This window comes from Urocampus carinirostris, chromosome 19 (assembly GCF_059441175.1).
Source record: "Urocampus carinirostris isolate Australia breed hairy pipefish chromosome 19, RoL_Ucar_1.0, whole genome shotgun sequence".
NCBI classification, from domain to species: domain Eukaryota; kingdom Metazoa; phylum Chordata; class Actinopteri; order Syngnathiformes; family Syngnathidae; genus Urocampus; species Urocampus carinirostris.
This window is the reverse complement of record NC_142367.1, coordinates 24,675,617-24,699,590: the sequence shown is the minus strand read 5'-3', so window position 1 is coordinate 24,699,590 and position 23,974 is coordinate 24,675,617. Positions and strand designations below refer to the sequence as shown.

The 23,974-nt window shown below is 40.6% G+C and overlaps 1 protein-coding gene across 1 annotated transcript in view; it reads right to left on the bottom strand.

The window, feature by feature from the left end:
• Positions 1-12,442: 12,442 nt before the first annotated feature.
• The window catches only part of atrnl1b (attractin like 1b), a 146,473-nt gene continuing 134,941 nt past the window's right edge, over positions 12,443-23,974 (bottom strand). Inside the window, exons 28-29 of the mRNA XM_088323704.1 lie at positions 14,583-14,697; positions 12,443-13,578 (exon numbers count right to left, since the gene is read on the bottom strand). Coding sequence (XP_088179830.1) covers positions 13,454-13,578; positions 14,583-14,697 — 240 coding nt within the window. The 3' untranslated portion in view covers positions 12,443-13,453. The remainder of the gene's footprint in view (positions 13,579-14,582; positions 14,698-23,974) is intronic.

Here is a 23,974-nt window from a genome sequence, read left to right as displayed (position 1 = left end):
CTGTGGCAACCGTTTTCGTTCGCCTTGGACAACGCAGTGCCGTCTAGTGGTCAAATATGACACGATGTACATTTAAAAATGAAAACATGAACAAAATAAATCATTTTGAGAAGAAAATGGTGGGCAAAATGTTCGAAAACCAGTGAAATAGGAATATAATCTATTATCATTGTAAGGATAGATTTTTTTTTAACTACTGTATATACTGTGACACTGGAGTGCCATGCCCAATTTCGTTGTCACATTATGTTAACCCATTTTATAACAATAACGGTATATTTTATTCTATTGAAAAACAGTAGAACGTGAAAAATATGATAACTAATGTGAGATCATTAGCTACCTAAAAAATCAGTACAGCAAATCATAATCTATCTTCAAAAACATGATAGGCTAGGTAGAAACCTTTACATTTTTTCTTTGCATGAATGGGAAATGGTCTGCAATTGTTGTACGATGTTATTTTTGCTGAACTCATTCCCATAATGGCCCATTACAACATTTTACATTGTGGCACTCAAATGAGGCATTATGGGAATGAGTTCAGTCATTACAACATTGAATAAATGGTAAACGGTCTGCATTTAAATAGCGCTTTTCAAGTCAATGAAGACCTCCCAAAGCGCTTTACATTGTGCTTCACCCTTACCCATTCACACACACACACTCGCACAACAATAGGGAGTCAGCCTCCAAACGTTTTGAGGATAATCAAGATGCTAAATGGTAAATGGTCTGCATTTCTATAGCGCTTTTCAAGTCAATGAAGACCTCCCAAAGCGCTTTACAATGTGCTTCACACTTACCCATTCACACACACATTCACACACCAAAAGGGAGTCAGCCTCCAAACGTTTTGAGGATAATCAAGATGCTAAATGGTAAATGAACTGTATTTATATAGCGCTTTCAAAGTCAATGAAGACCTCCCAAAGCGCTTTACAATGTGCTTCACACTTACCCATTCACACACACACACACCAATAGGGAATCAGCCTCCAAACGTTTTGAGGATAATCAAGATGCTAAATGGTGAATGAACTGCATTTCTATAGCGCTTTTCAAGTCAATGAAGACCTCCCAAAGCGCTTTACAATGTGCTTCACACTTACCCATTTACACACACATTCACACACCAATAGGGAGTCAGCCTCCAAACGTTTTGAGGATAATCAAGATGCTAAATGGTAAATGAACTGTATTTATATACACAATAGGGAGACAGCCATGCAAGGCGCCTACCTGCTTATCGGGGGCAATGGGGATTCAGTGTCTTGCCCAAGGACACTTCGACATATAACACGGAGGAGCTGGGAAGCCTAGCTAAATTTTTTGACAACAGCTAACATTCCCATATGATTACTAGCTAACAAAATCTAGCACATAACAGGCCACTGAACTCCCAGTAAACAAGGTGACATTAGCTAGCAACAGCCTAACGTTAGAGATGTTCACTTTATAAATAACTTTCGGTTTCTCTCCAGCAAAGTGACAATATTTTGCCTGAAATACTATGTTAACCAACATTAGAACAGATGTGGTCATCGTTATTCACGTTGAGTTGGTGCAGTGGGCGACTCAATTTAAATGTGGCTTGGGAAAAGGTCAAAAATACACCCAATCGCCTAGCCTTTTAGGATATTTTGTATCAGATTTGCATAAATCTGCTCTTCATGGAAGAGATGGAAGAAAAAAGGCCTTTCAGAAAAAATACCATGGTCCCTGAAACCACACAGGAGACACAAATAACAGGTGGAACAAGGTGCTCTGCTCAAAGCTCTTAAAAAAAAAATCGAATTTGAGTTTTTTAATCCATACGTTCGAAACCCGAACAATTGCAATAAGTCAATTTTTTTGCAGAGTACCGTATCCGATGTTTTTGCAGCCGTCCGGGGAGTTTCGTGGATTGTCAGTCGCATCACATCAGAAGCGACAAGGACGGCAGCCGAATCGGAGGACAAACTCTGGAGGAGACGGACGGGAAGGGAAGGTGGGGGGACGTTTGTCTGGTCAGGAATATGGCCCACCTGTTTTAACACAATGATGGACTACTGGACTAAAAGAGAGCGCCTAAGATTTATTGGACATGGCAGCCGCTCCAAAGACAAAAAATGTCCTCTACGTGTCGGGAATGGTGACGTGACGGTGCACCGCTAAACATTTTGAGTGAAGAGAATAGAATTTCCACGTCGAGCGACTTTGACGTCGAGTCTGGTTTATTTGTTTGTCCCTGCAAAAACTATTATGACAGCATCCCCTGATCTAAAACCTACATCAGGGCAAGGAAAAACTCAAACAACCTCAACGTGAGGAAAATGAAGAAACCTTGAGAAGGGACAATCTCAAAGAGTTGCAACAACAGACTATTATGACACATCCCTTGATCTAAAACCTACATGAGGGCAAGGAAAAACTCACACAACCTCATGTGGCCAACGCTGAGAGAAGCACAAGAGAAAAAAAATGAGCCACACCGCATCCAACAATGACTTACAGTTTTAAACATGTCCGCTGAATGTCACCAAAGACACTTGGCAAAGCACCCGCTGTATTTGCTGACTACCATTTATCAACCAGAGAACCTTGAGGAAACCCACCCTGACGCTATTTTAGTTAAAATAAAAGACTAAAAAGATAAAAATACAAAATGATAAAAAAGGTCTTAGTTCTCTCTTATGATAAATTAAAAAATCCAACAGCAAAAATCTCAAATTTAGATTTTCATGAAAAACGTAAAAATAAAAAGGAGTGAGACTTACTATATTTTCCAGGTCACTCTGAATTTTGGCCAAAAAATGCATCATGAAAAAGGAAAAATCATATCTAAGTCGCACCGGAGTATAAGTGGCACCCAAGCTATGAAAGAAACCCTATAGTCCAGAAAATTTGGTAATAAAGAAAAAGGATAAAAGACTATGAGGATAAATAGGCAAAAACCTAAGAGCAACCATTAAAAAAAAAACAATATAATTCACAAGCTACCGTATTTTCCATACTATGAGTCGCTCTAAATTATATATTGCACCAGACAAAAATTTAAAATAATTGGGAATGAAAAAAAAAACATATCTAAGTCTCATCCCCGGCCAAACTATGAAAAAAAACCTATAGTTTAGAAAATTCGGTAATAAAGACTTTAGAGCGAAAAAGGATAGGAAATAGGCAAATATAACAGAAACCATTAAAAAAACCAATATATTTCACAAGCTACCGTATTTTCCATACTAAGAGTCGCTCGAAATTATATACTGCACCAGCTAAAAATTTAAAATAATTAAGAATGAAAAAAAAAACATATCTAAGTTTTAACCCCGGCCAAGCTCTGAAAAAAAACCTATAGTTTGGAAAATATGGTAATAAAGACTTTATAGCGAAAAAGGATAAAAGACTATCAGGATAAATAGGCAAAAACATAAGGGCAACCATTAAAAAAAAACATATAATTCACAAGCTACCGTATTTTCCATACTTAGAGTCAATCTAAATTATATATTGCACCAGCCAAAAATTTAAAATAATTAAGAAGGAAAACAAACCCATATCTAGTTTTTAACCCCAGCCAAGCTTTGAAAAAAAACCTATAGTTTGGAAAATACGGTAATACTTTAAAGCAAAAAAGGATAAAAGACTATGAGGATAAATAGGCAAATATAACAGCAACCATTCAAAAAGCCAATATAATTCACAAGCTACCGTATTTTCCATACTATGAGTCGCTCGAAATTATATATATCACCAGCTAGAAATTTAAAATAATTAAGAAGGAAAAAAAAACATATCTAAGTTTTAACCCCGGCCAAGCTATGAAAAAAACTATAGTTTGGAAAATACGGTAATACTTTAAAGCAAAAAAGGATAAAAGACTATGAGGATAAATAGGCAAATATAACAGCAACCATTCAAAAAGCCAATATAATTCACAAGCTACCGTATTTTCCATACTATGAGTCGCTCTAAATTATATATTGCACTAGCTAAAAACTTAAAATAATTAAGAAGGAAAAAAAAACCCATCTCTAAGTTTTAACTTCGGCCAAACTATGACAAAAACTGCGACTTATAGTCTGGGAAATACGGTAATCCTGAAATCTATCATTTAGATGAGTGTTTGTACGCTATTTTTCGCTTAATTGCCTAGCTCAGTTTTTTAAAACACCATTTTCCTGTCTTATCCGGTGCGCGAGGACAAAATTTAGGGCAAAGTCAATTCCGATAATCGAGAAACGACACCAGAACGGGGTCGGGACGCCTCGTGATACCGAATCGCTATAACGGTGATAACAGGCAGATGCCAATCATAGCGCCACCCGGGGGCTGCTAACACAATGCCGGCTAAAATCCCTAAAACAGTCTAGATGTCATTACGATATGGAAAGAAAGTACCGACAGAAACTGTCCATTTTTTAAAGGTTTGTCAAATACTGAAAAAAAAATCTGCAATGCATGATGGGCAGGGTGGGGTAGGGTTACTTTAACGGGATTACTTTCAATGACTTTTGGATGACTCCAATATCAAACATGCTAATAAAAGACAAAAGAAACTAAATATGAATAAAACGATGACTCACAACACGTGGTAAGCTTTCTCTCCTGGCTTTGATCTCTTTGATCTCCGGCAAAACCAACATCAAATGCGACAGAAAAAAAAACAGCTTGCCAACATCATTTTTTGCCGTTCCGTGTGTTCCGTTACTCCCCAAGCCTGCACAAAATTCAGTCATTTGATTCATATTTAGTTTCTTTTGTCTTTTTTTATCGAAAAAGGCTTGCCTAGTGTTAACTGAGGTTAGCAGACGGACTGACAACAGGGGACAGTGTGTCATGATTACTGATTTTGATCACCTGTGCCCGCACGTTTGGTGCCAGCTGCTGCGGGCTACCTGATTGGTCCCCTCTCCTTTTTTAAGCCCAGTCCTGTCACTCTCCAATTGTCAGTCCGTCAGCGAACCTCTGTTGTTACGTTTTGACTCTGACTCCCATCTGTCACGCATTTTGCACCCGTTTTTCCACCCGTCCATTCCTGATCTCTCCGTTTGTCTCCGGCTACGACCTGTTTTTGATTCCGACCACATTTGCTCTCCCGTCCCGGCTTACGACCCGTTTTCGATCCCGATTACATTTTTGCTCTCCTGTCCTGGCTTGCCAACATCATTTTTGCCGTTCCATGTATTACGTTACTCCCCAAGCCTGCACAAAATTGAGTCATTTTATTGATATTTCTAGGTAGGGATGCAGTGATTTTATGCTCTCTCCATTTGAATATTATTGCTCAAACAGTGCTCTGAGCGATGTGTAAATGATGCAAAATCTATGTGTATAAAATGCCAAACTGGCCCTTTTGTAGTATTCTTTCAGAAAAGGTTTTCTTCTTTCCACTCTTCCATAAAGTGCAGCTTTATGCAGAGTACGACTAATAGTTGTCTTATGAACAGAATGTCCCACCTCGGCTGTGTATACAGGTCATCCAATGTGATCATGGGACCTCTTGGTTGCTTCTCTGATTAGTTTTCTGAGATTTTCGGCTAGAATTGCTCTGTATTTGGTTCCATCCACCTTCCCATCAACTCTTAACGATCTTCCCAGTCCCAGCGATATAAAAGCAACCCCAGAGCATGATGCTGCCACCACCATGTTTGACAGGGCAATGTGCAGTGATACTCTTACACCAAACGTAATGCTTTGAATTCGGCCCAAAAAGTTTCTTTGTTCTCGTCTGACCAGAGCACCTTGTTCCAACGTGTTATCCGTGTCTCCCGTATGGCTTCTTGAAAACGCCAAACTGGCCCTTTTGTAGTATTCTTACAGAAAAGGTTTTCTTCTTGCCACTCTTCCATAAAGTGCAGCTTTGTGCCGAGTATGACTTATAGTTCTCCCACCTTTGCTATGTATACCTACAGGTCATCCAATGTGATCCAGGGACCTCTTGGTTGCTTCTCTGATTAGTTTTCTGAGATTTTCTGCTAGAATTGCTCTGTATTTGGTTCCATCCACCTTCCCATCAACTCTCCCCAGTCCCAGCAATATAAAAGCAACCCCAGAGCATGATGCTGCCACCACCATGTTTGACAGGGCCATGAGCAGTGATACTCTTACACCAAACGTAACGCTTTGAATTCGGCCCAGAAGTTTCTTTGTTCTCGTCTAACCAGAGCACCTTGTTCCACGGGTTATCTGTGTCTCCGGTGTGGCTTCTTGAAAACGCCAAACTGGCCCTTTTGTAGTATTCTTTCAGAAAAGGTTTTCTTCTAGCCACTCTTCCATAAAGTGCAGGTTTATGCAGAGTACGACTAATAGTTGTCTTATGCACAGAATGTCCCACCCCGGCTGTGTATACAGGTCATCCAATGTGATCATGGGACCTCTTGGTTGCTTCTCTGATTAGTTTTCTCCTCATTTGGGCCATGAGTTAAGAGGGACAGCCAGGTCTAGGTAGGGATGCAGTGATTTTATGCTCTCTCCATTTTAATATTATTGCTCAGACAGTGCTCTGGGCGATGCATAAACTTTCCCACAACTTTATCCCCGACCGATGTGTTCTTTGGTCTTCCTAATATTGTGTGTACTCCAGTGTCTTCTTTCACAGATCCCATCACTGAAACTTCATGCACTCTGTCATGGTTAGTCATTTAGATCGGCATTGGATCATTCAAAAGTCATCAGGGAACTTCTGGCGTGGGCTGAGCTGAGAGAGAGAACAAGGGGCCAATATTTTTGCAACATCCACTTTTTTCATGTGTTGTTGATTCTTAGAAACTATTTTCAATATTTGAACTTTTATCTTGAAGCCTGAAATGTGGGGATGAGGTGTGCGCCAAATCAGAATCCTTTGTCTCACCATCGCCCTATGCCATGAGGCAAGGGATAGGCGTGCCTCACTCTGCATCTGCTCAGTAACATACTATTTGTATAAATAACATTAATAATATTTGAAAATCCAGAGGTTTTGAAGAAAATCAAAACATTGGGAAGTTAAATGAGAAAGAACATCGCCACTGCAAAAATCGAACTATTTAATGCAGTTTTAATGTTATATTTCTATAATGACAGGTGAGGCACGGCCTCCCCCTACTGCACCTCACTTCTTTGATATGAACTTTACTGTAGTAATATAAAACCATTATTTTGTCGGAACGTCGCACAGGAGGGTGAATGAATTTACAGCTTCTGCCGAGCCGTGTCTTTAGCTTCTGACGGCTGTATGTAAATCAAAACCTCCAAGAAATAGAATCCGGAGTCCCCTGGCTGATATCTTGATTTTTAGCGCTCGACTAGGGTGTAAAACGGCGAGGAGCGCTCCGGTGGTTTGCTCGGCCGGCCCCGTGACGAGTCTCGATGAGTCAAATTGACAGAATGATTCTCTTTCTTGGTACTGGTGACTCAAGTGTTCCGATTTTACAACCTTGAGATTCGCTACTTCCAAAATTGGCTGGTGTCGTTTTCGGGAACATTGCGCCTCGTCATAAGACGACGTGAGGTCAACTGGTACCATGAAAATAAAGCAGTGTTATTGAAACTCGTCCGTTCGATACATTAGAAAAATATCACCGCAATTTTAGGTTTAAGGGTATGTTGAAGGGTTTGTTTAGGCATTTCCAAAAAGGACCCTTTGGAGACGCCCAGTTTACAACACTAAAATCTTTGCAAATGTGTTTTTTAGATATCTTGAAAGAGTTGGAAATGTTTCCCTTTCCAGAAGTCCATCAATGATCGTGCACACTTACGCGTACCAATGGTGCTTAAGAATGAATCACTAACTGCGTTGCCGACATGTCATTTTGGCTCTGATTTGAATACACCCCCGGAAAATTGTGGCGTTTAAAAAAGACCACTGATGTGTGGGAGAGCTATAAAAAATAGCTAACTCTAGAAGGAAATTCAGGCAAAGACTTGTTTGGTTATTTAACAACTGCAGCTGGAGAAGGAGGGGGAGGAACAGATAATTTACTCGCTCTTGGCTCGCTGGTCACACTCCCTCTCGGTCTCCCTCTGTCTGCCTGTGTTTTATTGAAATCACAAGATATGGAAAAGTTCTGGTATGTTGAGACAAAAGACTAAAGTCCACCCCCCTGGAAAAGTACCAACACATTCAAACAAAGACAGGAAAACTAAGAGACAACATCAAACTGATTAGAAATACACACCTTGAGTAAATACGTTTAAGTCTACTTTACAAAAATGGCATAAAATGATGTTGGGAATTTTATTTGCTAACAAATGTTTCAATCACCATTCGAATCGGTGACTACTGGCTGAAGATATTCAGATATACAGGAGGCGATCTCCATTTTACCAACAGGCCTGTATTGACTTATGCGGGCTGTGGACCGTGGAAAAAAAAAGCCTGCGATGGGCTGAGAATGATATCAATCGAAAGGTCAGAGTAAACTACCATATTTGGAATCATTTTACGAGTGTGTTCAAAAGGGAGTTTTGGAGAGAAACAAACAGATTACTACTAGGAACCCCCAACTAAGCAGAAATATTTTTAGGTGATTTTTTTTTTATCTGTCTGTATTATCGTGTAATTTGGAGTACATTTTAGGAGTACATATTTTGGAGCCATTAATATAATTAAAATGAGTCCAAATAAGGATCATTTTCCCGTTTTGACTCGTTTTTGTATTTTTTTATTTCCTTTTTGTCTTCCATATCGCAATCTCTCTTGATCAGTTCCTGTGCTCAATGTGCTGCTGCGGTAGATTCCCCCGCCCCCTTTTGGGACCCTGGCGGGAATCTATGAAACCTGGCTGTCCCTCTAAAGGTATGGCCCAAATGAGGAGAAAACTAATCAGAGAAGCAACCAAGAAAAAAACTGCAAATTATACTCTGCAAAATACGTATTTATCAGTGGAACCTATGAATAAAAAAAATGTGAGGAACAGAGGACACGAAAGTCGAATCACTAAACGGTGAAGGAAGACTGAATCAATATTCTGTCCTCGCATCCATGCATGTGGCCAGAACGTGCTGGTACATCGAAACTAAGATCATGTCCTGTCGTTTCATATTATTTAGAAAATAATAGAACAGAGAGAGCGATTACTTACCCTTCCAAGCTCCCTTCCGAGCAGTGCTTGTTCCATTCCAAAAAGACGGCAGATGAATGAGCAGAAGCAAAATGCCGACCTTCACGTGGACTGTAATTCACATTGATTAAAACGGCAGTCTTTGATACCTCCACCACGGTGGCAGACAATCAAATCTTTCGGCGGAATTTAAAAAAAATACGACTTACCGACATTTCTAGCACGGAAAGCCAAAAGAAGACAAACTTGATTTTATATACAAGAACAATCTTTTTGAATCAGTGCAATCAGGATTCAGGGCTAACCACTCTACTGAGACAGCCCTGATTAAGGTAACCAATGATTTTCTACTGGCAATGGACTCCGGCGCTTTATCACTCTCGCTGTTGCTGGACCTTAGACACTGTGGATCATAATATCTTAGTAGAACGGTTGGAAAAATGGATTGGTCTCTCAGGAACCGTCCTCTCAGATAGGACGCACTGTGTTAAATATGGTGAAATGACATCTGAGCCCTTTAGTGTTACCTGTGGTGTTCCGCAGGGTTCTGTACTTGGCCCTCTTCTTTTCAGCATTTACACGCTTCCATTAGGTGATACTATCAGTTTCCATTGCTACGCAGATGACACTCAACTATATCATCCGATGGAGGAATCTGTCACACTAAAGGCTTTTAACCAAGACGAGAAAGTTTGATCACATTACTCCGATTTCAGCTAACCTGCATTGGCTCCCTGTTAACTTAAGATGTGATTTCAAAGTTCTGTTGGTAGTATACATAATCCTGCATGGACTTGCAGCCATTTGAGACTCTTTGTGATAAAGGGCTATACAAATAAACATGACTTGACTTGCAAAATTAAATCTGTACCCGCCAAAGAAATCAGATTAGCTGAAATGACGTTGCAATGGAGATACAATAAGAGAACCGATCACCATTTTGCATGAACAAACATGGAAACTCCACACAGTTGAATCATAGCCTAGCATAGGAAAAAGTTATTACTTGCTGCCTCCCCCATATCCTCCCGCTCCCCAAGAAGTTTCTGTCATATTCCCACATTTCAAGTCTCAAATTTAAAGTTAAAAAAATATTTTCGAAGATTCGACACCATGTGGGACACAACCGTGAAATAATTTTGAAATTTGGTATCACATTTACAACAAAAAAAAACTGAAAAATAGGTGTTTTGACCGCCTGTTCCCTCAGCCCAGTCAACTGACTCCAGAAGTCCCGATTTCTGAGTGATCCAATGTCCACCTAAATGATTAACGATGACAAACAGAGTGCAACTGCGCAATCATCTCCCAGAGCAGACTGCAAGCAATGATATCGAAACGGAGAGAGCATAAAACCACAGAAAACTAATCAGATAAACAACCAAGAGGCCTATGATCACGTTCGACGACCTGCAGGCATTCACAGCTAAGATGGGTCACTCTGAATAAGACAACTATTAGTCATACGAAGCATAAATATGCCCTTTACGGAAGCGTGGCGAGAAGAAAGCCCTTCCGGAATAAATACCATAAAAAGACCTCAATCCTGTGGAGCATTTTTGAAATGTAGAGGTTGACTGATTATCAGGGGGGACGATTATCCGCACCGCTATTTGGGAATTTGAAGGATATCTGTATCAACTATTTTTGACAAACCGAATTTTATGTCTGTTGCAGCTGAAACACTCTCTCCCTTGCTCCTACACTCCTTCCCTCTCCTCGCTACCCACCCCGTGCCTTCTGACCGGGCGCAGTCACTGAACGGCACTCAAGCGAACTCTTCCTGACATGCTTGTGTCCATGAAAGAAAAGCGTGTGTTTTTAAGAGATAGCGTAAAAAGTTAACTTGTTTGGGGGAAGCACGTTCAGGTGGAGACGGTTTTATTAGCTCTTATCATAACATTAGTACATCCATCAAGCGTGTGTTTGTGATTGAGTGAGAGCAAAAGCAGGCTAAAGCGGAAGTGATGAGCTTTTATCATAACAGCAGTTTGTCAATCTGGCTCTAAAAGAGGAATGTCCACACTTCAATTTGCCAGCTCAGTTGAAATTTATCACAAATGTTGTAAACCAATTTTTAGGCTTTTACAGCAAAAGAATATCGACTCCAAATATCGGTTATCGGCCTCCTCTTAATACTATTAATCAGCACTGGCCCTAAAAAAAGCATATTGATCAATCCCTAGAGAAAAGATCTGAAAATTGCTGTGCACAAATGATCACCAGCAAACCTTACGGGGCTTGAGCTGTTTTGTAAGGAAGAATGGGCAAAAAGTTCTGTTTAAGACATACCCAAAAATACTTGTGGTTGTGGTCGAAGGAAGAATTGACTCAAGGGGGCCAATACTTTTGCAACATTTACTAAACTTGAATAAATGTAGTTTATTTTCACGATTGGGTCTCACATGTTAATGTGTCTCACCTGTTGTTGATTCTTAGAAAATATTTTGAGTTTTGTATCTATAAGTATGCAGCCTGATGTCAAGGCCAGAACGGAAACAGGACCCAATTGCGTTACGTTTCTCACAAGTTTTATTAAAGGAAAGAGAACGGGTTGCGCCCACAATCCGGGGATTGCTGGACGCGGGAAGGAGGTCGCTGTGAACACGGAAATGGAACTTCCGCGGCGAGCGATGAAGGTGTCGGGAATGTAAAAACTGGTTTTCTGTGTCTCCGGTGTGGCTTCTTGAAAATGCCAGAAAACGGTCCATTTTTTGAATAGGTTTGTCAAATACTCCCCAAAAAAATCTGCAATGCATGATGGGATTTAAATGATTCTTGTACCTTGCTTTTTATGAATACTAATATATGAAATATTGGCGCATGCCACGAGCAGCAGAGTCCTATTCCCGATTTAGAAGCAAATTGCATCTGCATTTGTCGATTAACTCATTAACTCCCATTGACGGCAATAAACGTCCAGGTATTCTTTCAGAAAGGGCCTTCTTCTGGCCACTCTTCCATAAAGTGCAGCTTTGTGCCGAGTATGAGAGCAAAAATGTGGTCGGGGTCAGAAGCCAGTCGTAAGCCAGAAGATTAAACGTGGTCGGGGACAAAAAGAGGTCGAAAGCTGGGACGGGAGACTAGACGTTGATCAAAAACGGGTCGACAGGTGGGAGTCAGGGTCGAAAAAGGCTTGCCTAGTGTTAACTGAGGTTTGCAGACGGACTGACAAAAGGGGACAGATAGGAGTGGGTATAAATAGGAACAGGGAGCCAATCAGAGTCCGAAGGCGCCACTGTGATCCACATCGGTAATCACGACAGCTTGATATATGGCACCATGTCTTGGAGTTCTTGGGAAGGGGGCCAATACTTTTGCTAGGCACCTAACCACCTATTATACGGCGTTCCTCTGAAAAAGTGAGAGTAAACCAAACACACGTTGCATAAAGACAAACAAAAACATACCTGCTGTTCATTTTCCATCCTTTTAATATTCCATCATGTTCTTTATCCTTAAAACACATTGAAGATTCCCGACAGGCTGCCTTCGCCCATCTCTTGCCTTTTCCTTTTTCCTTTTTAATTCCAGCGAGACCCTGATTCATGTGTCGTGACACTGTCATAAGAGCACTGTACAAACACACACAATTAGGTTACGTACGATGCTTTTAAGAGATGCAACATAATGACCGTTTTTCCGGCAACAATGCCCCGAGGGTAAAAAAAAAAAACATTTCAGAAACAACCTACTATCAAAATTGTAACGGGCTATTACACAGGAATCGTATTAAATATCAAAACATCAACAGAAATGCTCTTCTTCACAATTGTGGTAAATAAAGGATAGCTGGAAAAACAAAAACCTGGCCCAGAAAGCGGACAAACAACGGGAAATATCAAGAGGAGAGTGACAAAAGACTCACGTTTGTTCAAAAGCAAACACTGTACAGCATGGGGCGGGGGATATCCCACCCTCCCGTCAGGGAAGGGGAACCGCCTGATAGAAAAAAAAGTCAGCCCGTCAGCAGACTTTGAGTGTATATTCGTGCCCCGTGCGTGTAAAAGCGAGATTTTCCAGTTTTGAAATGCTAAAAGTGACACGACGGTGCAAATTGTGGCGCGGGGATTTCCTTCAGGCGGCAAACAGGGGTAGCTTTTAGCACCGTGCGACAAACGGAATACGAAACAGGCCGGGGTTCGCATCAAATCAACTGCATAGCGGTTAGCTTAAGCCTACTCATGCCGAGCGCAACGGAAAGACGTCCAAACACAAACTAGCTGGCGGCGGAGCTTCCCTGATCCGGGTTTTAGGTTCCGGGAGTCCTTCTCGGCGGGAAAAGTCAAGTGCGGTAAGGCTCCGGGGGCTCTTCCTCACCGCCCCGGGGGGGTTTGTTCCGCTGCCGGGCGAATGAGGTGGACCTCTGAGTGTCGGGGACAGGGGAACCCGTCCGGAATCGGCGAAAAAAGGGAAAGGCGGCGCGCTCAGACGCAGGTGCCCTGATGCATGGGCGCCGAGGCCTTTCGGTTCTTTAGCGCTTGAGACTTCTCCTTGAAGTCGGATGCTTTTTGCTGAGAAACGTCGATCAGGGCGCTGGCGACGATCAGGCCTGTCGGAGGGGCGGGACAAACAGTCTCAGTGAAAGACATGCTACGTTGACATGCTCACCGGTGATGGATCAGTGTGATTTTCTAGGAATTGGGACAGAACGTGCGGTGTACCCAGTGTTCATTTGAGCTGTGAAAAGTGATGGGTCCCGGGGGACTGGCATGCTCAAAAATCTATGGGTCCCAACCAATGTTCCCTCTAAGCTGCGCGCGTGCGCAATTGCGCACTGCCCGCACATTCTCAGCGCACAAGAAAATCTAGCCAGCGCAGTTTTTTTGAGAACCGGCTTCTTCGGCTCGGCTCACTAAAATGAACCGGCTCTTTCGGGTCGTAAACGGCTCTCCAGGTTGTTTTTGCTTCTTTCATCCCTATACGACCACATAGTATGTAAAATTATGCACAAAATGACTTAAAGGAAAGGGGAATAAAACAAAAAAGAAAAAATTACCGAAATGAAAAAGGAGCGAAAAGCTGAGAAAAAAAGAAACAAAAGGAAGAGAAAAAAGAAGGAAAAATTTAGAAAAAAAGCCAGAAAAAAGAAAAGAAAGAAATGTAGGAAAAAAGTGAATAGAAAACAAAAAGAAAAAAGTAACAGCTAGGAAAAAAATAAAAACAATGAGATTTTTTTTTAAAGTGTGAATTTCCCTGCGGGGAAGAATAAAGTATCTATCTATTTATCTATCTAAAGGAATTAAAAATATTTTTTAGAAAAAAACAGGGAAAAAGAAGAAAAAGTTTGTGTTGCATTCAAATAATTTCCAATGATATCAAGTGAATCTTGTTGCCAACATTGTACTTCCACTAAAAAATGTGATTAAGTTCTGTATCGTGCAACCGATTCAATAAGCCCCCCAAAATGTTAATATTATGCGACAAAAGATACCAGGAAATAAAAAGAAATGGATATCTTGTGAAAGAATCGTAAAAACAAATGACGTTTGTAGACCATCATACATGGGTCAATTCATTCACTCCGTGTTGAATGAGATGTTGAGTCGGTCTTACCTGATTGGCCGGGCGGAGGCAAATTGGTGGGGCCCGACGGTAGCCGCATGAGGACTGTCAACACGGCGGCTTTGCCACCGGAACAAGGCTCCATGGCCACGGGTTTTGGTGCTCCCTGTCCATAAAAATAGGAATTAAAAAGAAAAGATTCATTATCAAAAATTGATTTAAGTCAGGCGTGTCCAAAGTCCGGCCCGGGGGCCAGTTACGGCCCGTGATAAAATTTCTCTTGGCCCGCGGCTTCTGTCATAAAAATGATAATATGTGGCCCGGCAGTAATGTTGACAACAGTATCAAATAAATTTGTACCCCCCCCAAAAAAATAAATCACCATTTCAACAGATGATGACAGTACCCCCCCTTAGCCACTTTTCTGTGAGAATTTGAGCTCTTTTAATTTCTGACATGGCAACTGTATATATAAAAAAAAATAAAAGTTGACTGTGAGGGCACAAGTGAAAATTGGAGTATTTTAGTAATGATGACAACAGTATCAAATAAATTTGTACCCCCCCAAAAAATAACCATTTCAACAGATGATGACAGTACCCCCCTTAGCCACTTTTCTGTGAGAATTTCAGCTCTCTTTATTTCTGACATGGCAACTGTATATAAAAACGTTTTTTTTATCAGCACTGTTTTTTAATGTATATAAAAAAAAAAGAAAAGTTTACTGTGAGGGCACAAGTGAAAATGTGAGTATTTTTTTTTTTTACCTAAATCTGAAACAACTGCAGCTGCCGGATTTCCCAAGAGACTTTGGCTATTTTCAAAGAATTTACTATCAAGATTCGCTGCCAGACCAAACAGGCTGACTACAAAAAGCTAACTAGAAACGACCGCTGTGAAAAGGTGAAGCAACTGGAAGCTGTTCACTGCAAAGCTTTCACGGAGGGTGAATTCACCAAAGACTGTTTAAAAAATGCCAGGCTGTATAGTCGGCACTCGCACATTTTCAGGCTACCAGATAATGCCCGCTTTCTGAAAAGTTTGGACACCCCTGATTTATGTGATTATGATGCGAGTGTACTACCCCAAAAATAAATACACACAATTGCATCCTTGCGTTGTAAACAATAGATTCTTACCATATTGGCAAAATATTGTTATTTTTAAGTATTGTATTTTCTATTTATAATATTTTACACTTAAGAAATAAGAAAAACAATGCCTCGTGACCAGAATCAAGCAGATGGTGGAAGATTTATTTTTCTTATAAAATCTTTTTTTATAATCGTATTAAAACAGATCTACTTCAGATGAGTGTTATTTTTCATACTACATCAGAAAAACAAATTTAAGAAATGGTTAAATGGAAAAAGTAATACAGAAAATGAGAAATGTGTTATGCAAGTGCTCATTTAAGATATTGTTTTTCATGTTTCATTATAGTTATAACATTTAAAAATCATTATTATTATTATATTCAGATGGAAGATCATTCTGGTCATCTTAAGAAATATATATTTTCTAAACAAAATAAATGCAAGGGCAAAGGGAAGCCACTTTAGAGCAGTGTCCACATAATTTTAAGCAGACTTCTTGAGAAACATGGCGACAATGTCAAGCATTTACAAGCACTTTACGCAATCAATCCTCAACAACACAATATTAAAATTCAAGCATCTTCCAGGATTTCAAGCACACGTACGAACTCTGCTGTTGCCAGTGCATAAACCTTGGGTTTTCTAAAAACCACAACATTAAAAATCAAGCATTTTCAAGGATTTTAAGCACTTGTACAAACTCTGCTGTTGCCAAGTCACAAATCTCACATTAACTGAAAAAAACATAGCATTAAATTCAGGCATTTTCAAGGATGTCAAGCACCCGTCCGAAACCTTCCCTTGCCAGTGCATAAACCTCACGTTTGCTGAGGAAACAGGACGTTTAAAAATCAAGCATTTTCAAGGATTCAAGGATTTCAAGCACCTGTATGAACCCTGCCCTTGCCAGTGCATGACATAAAATAAAATTCTTGCCTTTTCCAGGATTTCAAGCACCCGTACGGACTCTGCTGTTGCCAGTGCATAAACTTCACATTTTCCGAGAAAACGCAACATTAAAAATCAAGCATTTTCAAGGATTTCAAGCACTTGGACAAAGTCTGTTGTTGCTAGTGCATAAACCTCAGGTTTTTTAAGAAAACACAACATAAAAGTTCAAGCATTTTTAAGGATTTCAAGCACCCGTACAAATTATTTTGTTGCCCATGCATAAACCTCAGATTTTCAGAGAAAATAAAACATTAGAATTTAAGGATTTCAAGCACCCATACATACTCTGCTGTTGCTTGGGCATAAACCCCACGTTTTCCAAGAAAAAATAACATTAAAATTCAGGTATTTTCAAGGATGTCAAGCAGTGTTCCCTCCAAGCTGCGCGCTGTGCGCAATTGAGCACTGCTCGCACATTGTCAGCGCACAAGAAAATCTAGCCAGCGCACAAAAATCAGGGCTCGAAATTACTCATTAAGAAGCAACACAAGTCAAAGTTACAGTGCATGAAGGTCAAAATACACGGGTTCCCCCGACGTTGTGTCTTAAATGCGGTATTTTGAAGTCGAGTCGAAGTTGAGTGAAGTTAGTAGAGAACCGGCTTCTTCGGCTCGGCTCACTAAAAGGAACCAGCTCTTTTGGGTCCTAAACGGCTCTTCAGGTTGTTTTTGCTTCTTTCATCCCAACATGACCAAATATTATGTAAAATTATGCACAACATGATTTAGAGGAAGGAGGGAATAGAACAAAAAAGAAGAAAATACCAAAATGAAAAAGTAGTGAAAAGCTGAGGAAAAAAAGAAACAAAAGGAAGAGAAAAAAAAGAAGAAAAAATTTAGAAAAAAGCCAGAAGAAAAAAAAGAAACAAAGGAAAAAATGTAAATAGAAAAATAAACACAATGAGATCTTTTAAAGGAATTTTAAAAAAAGTAGAAAAAAAACACGGAAAAAAGAAGAAAAAGTGTTGCATTCAAATAATTTCCAATGATATCAAGTGAATCTTGTTGCCAACATTGTACTTCCACTAAAAAAATGTGATTAAGTACAGTTCTGTATCTTACAATCGACGAAATAAGCCCCCAAAAATGTTAATATTATGCGACAAAATATATCAGGAAAAAAAAGAAATGGATATCTTGTGAAAGAATTGTAAAAACAAATGACGTTTGTAGGCCATCGTACATGAGTCAATTCATTCAAAAGTGAAAAATAATTTTGCATTGCCGTCAACTCAGCAAAATGTAACTTGATGTCAAGTTTTGGACATGTTTGATAATGATTTAGTTGCCACACTTGGGATTATGGTTGCTCACTGTTGTTTCAAGCGTTGCTCACCGACTTTGTGTGAACGTTCAGACCCGTAAGGAAAATTACAGGGAACATTGATGTCAAGCGCCCGTACGAAACCTTCCCTTGCCAGTGCATAAACCTCACGTTTGCCGAGGAAACAAGACATTAAAAGTCAGCCATTTTTAAGGATTTCAAGCACCCGTACCAACCCTGCCCTCGCCAGTGCATAAACCTCACGTATTCCTCGGCTAATTTCCTTCTTTTTGAGTGTGGATTGAACCTTTCAGGCGAGCAGACAGAAACGCGCCACCCTCTCCTCTCGCCAGACAAACGCTTTAATTGGCCACAACAAGAAGAAGGACGGCGCTAACATTCTCATGTCCTCTTTTCCTGACAGTCGCGGGTTCGAGAAAAGCAACACTTAAGACTTGATAGCCAGAAAAGTGCTCGTGTCTCAAGCGTGAAAAACATGTCACCGTGAACGTCAAGGGGGGGCGCTTTTGGGAAAATTGGGGAATAATAACACATCTGACCACAATTGACTTCTTTGTGTTTGCCGGGCTCCAAATCGCTAGGTAGAAGACTCGGAGGCGGACCGAAAAAACAAAAATATTCACGAGGGACTGATTCGTTTTGGTTTATGTTGGCGATTAATTCCTCTGGGTGTACTGGAGGAGACATTTCATCCCAGTACTTTAGGTTTTTCGCAAAACCTCAATTATTAAACTAATGTCTCATCTCATCTCATCTTATTAGCTGCACCGCTTATCCTCAGTAGGGTCGCGGGGGTGCTGGAGCCCATCCCAGCAATCATCGGGCAGTGGGCAGGGGACACCCTCAAATGCTTTCCAGCCAATCGCAGGGCACACAGGGACAGACAACTCGCTTATTCCCAACTAAGGACAATTTGGACCGGCCAATCCACCTGAAATGCATGTCTTTGGAATGTGGGAGGAAACCGGAGTGCCCGGAGGAAACCCACGCAAGCACGGGGAGAACATACAAACTCCGCACAGGAAGTCCGGTAGCTGGATTTGAACCCACAAGACCTTAGAACTGTGCCTGCACACGCGCTAACCACTGCCCCGCCGTGCTGCCCTATATTAAAGCATATTCATTTTTGACGTTAAAACAGGGTTCGTACACCTTTTTCATGCACTTTTTTTAAAGACTTTAAAACGTAATTTTCCAATTTATCCAGTACCTTTAAAAGTAGAAATCCAGGGTGAATCAGTCCTCTTATGGTTCAGATCCTACCTCTCAGAAAGGACGCAATGTGTAAATATGGTAAAATGACATCTGAGCCCTTTAGTGTTACCTGTGGTGTTCCGCAGGGTTCCGTACTTGGTCCCCTTCTTTTCAGCATTTATATGCTTCTATTAGGTGAAATATCAGTTTCTATTGCTACGCAGTTGACACTCAACTATATAAATTTGGAGGCCTGCCTCAATAAAATAAAAGACTGTATGTCACTCAACTTCTTGCGCCTTAACTCTGAAAAGGCCGAAATGCTAGTTATTGGTCCAACTAAATGCCGTGACTTGTTCTCAAAAACTGCTCTGAACATTGGCAAATGTAATGTCACCCAGAGTGACTCAGTCAAAAATGTAGGTGTCATAGTTGACCCCGATCTGTCCTTTCAAACACACGTTAAGAATATTACTAGAACAGCTTTTTTTCCATCTTCGCAACATTGCTAAAATTCACACATCACCGGAAAGATTGGACGTTGAAAAGTTCTTGCAAAGTTTATGCATCAGTCACGCATAGGTTCAAAGTTCTTTAAATAAAATGTTTTTTTTTGTGTGTTTATGGGAAGAATAATTAAGGTATTAAAAGTATCACAAATACATAAAAGAAAAAGACGTTCTCAGAAGTTTTCTCGCTAGTTTATTTTCAAGAAGCTTAGCAACTGTTGTATACTAAACAATGGTATAAGCTAGAAAGCTAAGTTTTTCTAATGGAAGATGAGGATTGAAGCTTTCTTTCATATGTCAATGCCTATAAAGCTACAGAACTTAATTTTGAGTCATGAAGTTATGTACTATTTTATACGCTGTTTTATTCCACTTATACTCTGAATACTTGTCCTAAGTTTGACCTCAGCCTTGAGGGCAAATTTTGAGAAGGATGTCGTAAAACGCCCGTTCTTTGGAATGTTTTATTTGGTTTCAGTCTGTGCAGATAACAATGGAGCCCCCGCTGTCTCCTACACACGATTGTAATTGGCAATTAATATGTGGACTATAGTCGGCTCAATAACTTCACCGACTTTTGGTCATTCTCCAACTGTATTGGTTTGGACAAGACACGTGAAGTGTCTTCGAAGTCAGATTTTAGTTTAATAAATGTTAAAATCTTCATTGATCTCTGAGATTGTGCGGAAGCACTTTCCTCAGCTTGGAATGTTTCAAAGAGTTGCCTTAATTGCGTCATATTTTTCATAAAGTTAGTTTGGCCCTAGGAGGGCCGGAACGACCCTAATAGCCGAATGGCTCCGCACTCTCATTATGAACAATATTCATAAGTACGCCGTGATGAAGAACTCAAAATGGATGTAAACACGAGGGAAGTCAAATTAAATTCCACTGCGTCCGCGAGATAGAAAATGGGCTTCCGTCACGAAATATGAATATTGATGTGCTATTCACGCGAGCCAATTAGTTCACGTGACCGGAGGAAAACATTAGCGTGCATCTGTTTGGGTCCGTCTCGCTTTGGCATCCGAGGGTAATCATCTTGTCGGTCGGCTTCTGGAGCACTCAGGTGATCCCATGCTAATGAGGGAGCTACATTCACGCAAAAAAAAAAATAATAAAAAAAAATAAAGGGGCCTAGATGGTCTCGTGCTAATCTAAGGATAAATCAGAATGGGCTGCTTGCAAGGATGATTGGCTTAGACGATATCACAATGGTTCCAAACAGATGGGTGAAAATGTACAGGGCCGATTTCGATTTCTGTGTTTTTTGCACATTTTCAGACTATCAAACCAATTTTATAATCAGACTGAGGCAACCCAAGGAAGTACAAAATGCACTTTTGAAATGTTGATCAAATCTATTAAGGTATGTCACAAAGTAACTGTGACTGTGTTTGAAAAATGTAGTTCCATAACACAGGCCACAGCTGAAAATGATTGCCAGCACCTTTTTGGGGTTTGTACCGCCCCGAACAGGCCTGGTAGAAGTGTGATAAAAGCAGATAGGCGCAATGGAAAATAAAGCATAAGGGCTCTTTGAACTCAGTTAGGTATTGTGAATACATCATTGAGAAAATATTTAATGTTCAACCCTTTAGGGACACCTCAAACTACTGTTGTGGAATAATTGTATGTCAATTAGCCCCACGTTGGGCGCCACTTATTTTGGTGAGGACGTCGTTGGGCGTCGCCCCAAACTATAGGCAGAGACAGAAATATGAGAAAAAGGGAACGTCCTTTATTCAGCAACATTCAAGCCACGTTCAAAATCCGTCCGCGTTAGGTATAGTTATTACATCATCGAGAAAATATTTAACGTTCAACTCTTTAATGACATCTTAAACTATGCACCCCACCTCTAAAGGACCTGTATGGAATTTGGAACTATGTTTCTTTCTGCCGCCATCTCCTGGCTTGTGCCATCATTGAAGCCTCACTCAGTTCATTCATAATGCGTGCGCGTGAGAGTGCATTTCACAGACGCGCACAAATAAAATCTTCTATTTTGTCTTACTATTTTTCTACATTTAATGCATGGTGTATTGAGTCAGACTGCCGAGAAACATAGCAAGAATGTCAAGCATTTACAAGCACTTCAACCTGAATTCAAGCACCTTTTAAACCCAGAACACACATTAGAATTTAGGCATTTTTAAGGCTTTCAAGTACCCGTACGAACCCTGCAGGTCAGTAGGGGATGACGCTTCATAGGACAATGTCATACAAGCTAGTGCCAACTGCCGTTCATCACAGGTAGGAAGAAATGCAATGGCAAATCAAAGCCACCAGAGAGCAGTGTTTAAGCTAGACCACTGGGCAACTTTTTCAAGCATTTACCAAAAATGTTGAAAACACATTAACACTTAAGAGGTTTCATGGATTTCAAGCATCCGTACAAACTCTGGATTATGCATTTTATGGCGGACAATTAAGAAGCTCCACAAGATGCATGTTCTTCTGTTCTCAAATCTCCTTCCTTTCTTCCTTAAAATGTCGCACGGACATAAAAGACGCTTTTAATGTCTCTCACGGCGTCTTGAGAGGGTGGACAAATAGAGGACGCTGTTTTTTTTTTCTTCGCCGCTTTCTTTTCTGCAGTTATCATTTCCACAACAGCTTGGGACAGAGTTTACTGTGACCGTCTCCGGTGGGCGCAAACCTTTTTCCTTAATGCGCTCTGACAAACAAACGGCTTCGCCAGCCGTCCGGAATAGGACGGACACAAACTCGCGGAACTAATACGGCCATAATTAATTTTACACTCGCAAATAGCTGAGGATGAGTTGTTTTTTGGAAGAGAAGGGTGGGGGATGTTGATTTGGAGCGCGGAGATGAATTGCACTCAGAGAGAGAGGAAACATTGTTCAGGCATGAAGATTCGCCTCTGCTTATCTGACATTTTTCTTGGCCTGCCACTCCAGGCCTTGACTAGAACTGTGCCTGTGGACTTCCATTTCCTCACTATGTTACTCACAGTTGTTCTGAGGCTCCCATGTTGCCACTCTTCAGAGAAGATGCAAAGAGGAGAACAACTTACAACTGGCCGCCTTAAATGCCCTTTCTCACGATTGGCTTCATCTGTGTATGTAGGTCAAGGGTCAATAAGCTTACCAAACAAATTTTGTGTTCCAATAATGAGTGCTAAAGGTATTCGAATCAATAAAACAACAAGGGTGCCCAAATTTAGGCACCTGCCTACTTTTGTTTAAGTAAATATTGCACACTTTCTGTAAATCCTATAAACTTAATTTCACTTCTCAGATATCACTGTGTTTGTCTGCTATTTGATATATTTAACTGAAATTGCCGATCCGAACAACCAATGATTTCTAAAGGAAAATCTTGAAAATGATCAGGGGTGCCCAAACTTTTGTATAGGACTGTATGTTCCGATACATAGTCAGACTCAAAATATTCAGATTCAGATTCAGATATACATTAATGCCATTCTCGTACACATGTATACAGAACAAAATGTCGATACATCTGACCCGCACAGTTTTCTTGAATGTACAGATATAAATCAAATGTTGTATTGAGTTGGAGTATTGAAGTACTAATAATATACTAAATAATTATAGCTATGAGTATTATACAGTAGTGCAAAGAGTGCAAGAGGAGCAGCTCACCAGATGTGCAAAATGGGCAGTCAGGTAAACAAGTGACTATACAATAACAATAACACTGGAGTACGATAGTGCAGAGGAGAGCAGATGTGCAAAGGAGTGGCTAGGTATAAGAGAACTGCCAATAGTGCAAGGACTAAAAAAAAAACAACATACAGATGTACAGATTAGCAGCTGTGTAGGCTTACTATGTGTGTGATTGACCATTTAACAGTCTAATGATATGTTTTTTTTTTATCTTGGCTGAATTTAGCCTTAAGTCGTTTGCATGAAAGTTTAGCTTGGTTCAATTACTACAGTGATTTATTCTGTACAGTGAGTCTATTAGTGTCCCCAAGAGCCAAGAAGAAATCCACAGGTACGAGAGGGTTCTCGATTCGGGCCTTGGTGCTGTGAAATTCTCATCAAAATTGGTTTGATGATCTGAAACCTTTGTGAGTGGTCAATACGCACAAAACACAGAAATGGGGGAGGTGGCACTTCAAAACAGTGAATTTCTCCAAAGGGTGAGGGATCTTCATGCCCGATTGTTGTTCTCCCCTCCTGTTCTTTCCGCCGCCCTTCACGATGGCGTAATGGGCGGCGAGCATCGCTCGGCAATACACTAATGGCTAATGTAGTGGCTCCTCGCTGGTTGCCACAGTGATTTTATTCCTCTCGGCGGCAAGTGACACAGAGGCGGCCTTGGCTGAGGAAACACTGTTGCTCCTCCGATGTCAATTTTCAGCACGGAGCTCCCTTTTTATTGCTTCCGGCTACGCTTTTATCCCCGGTGACAT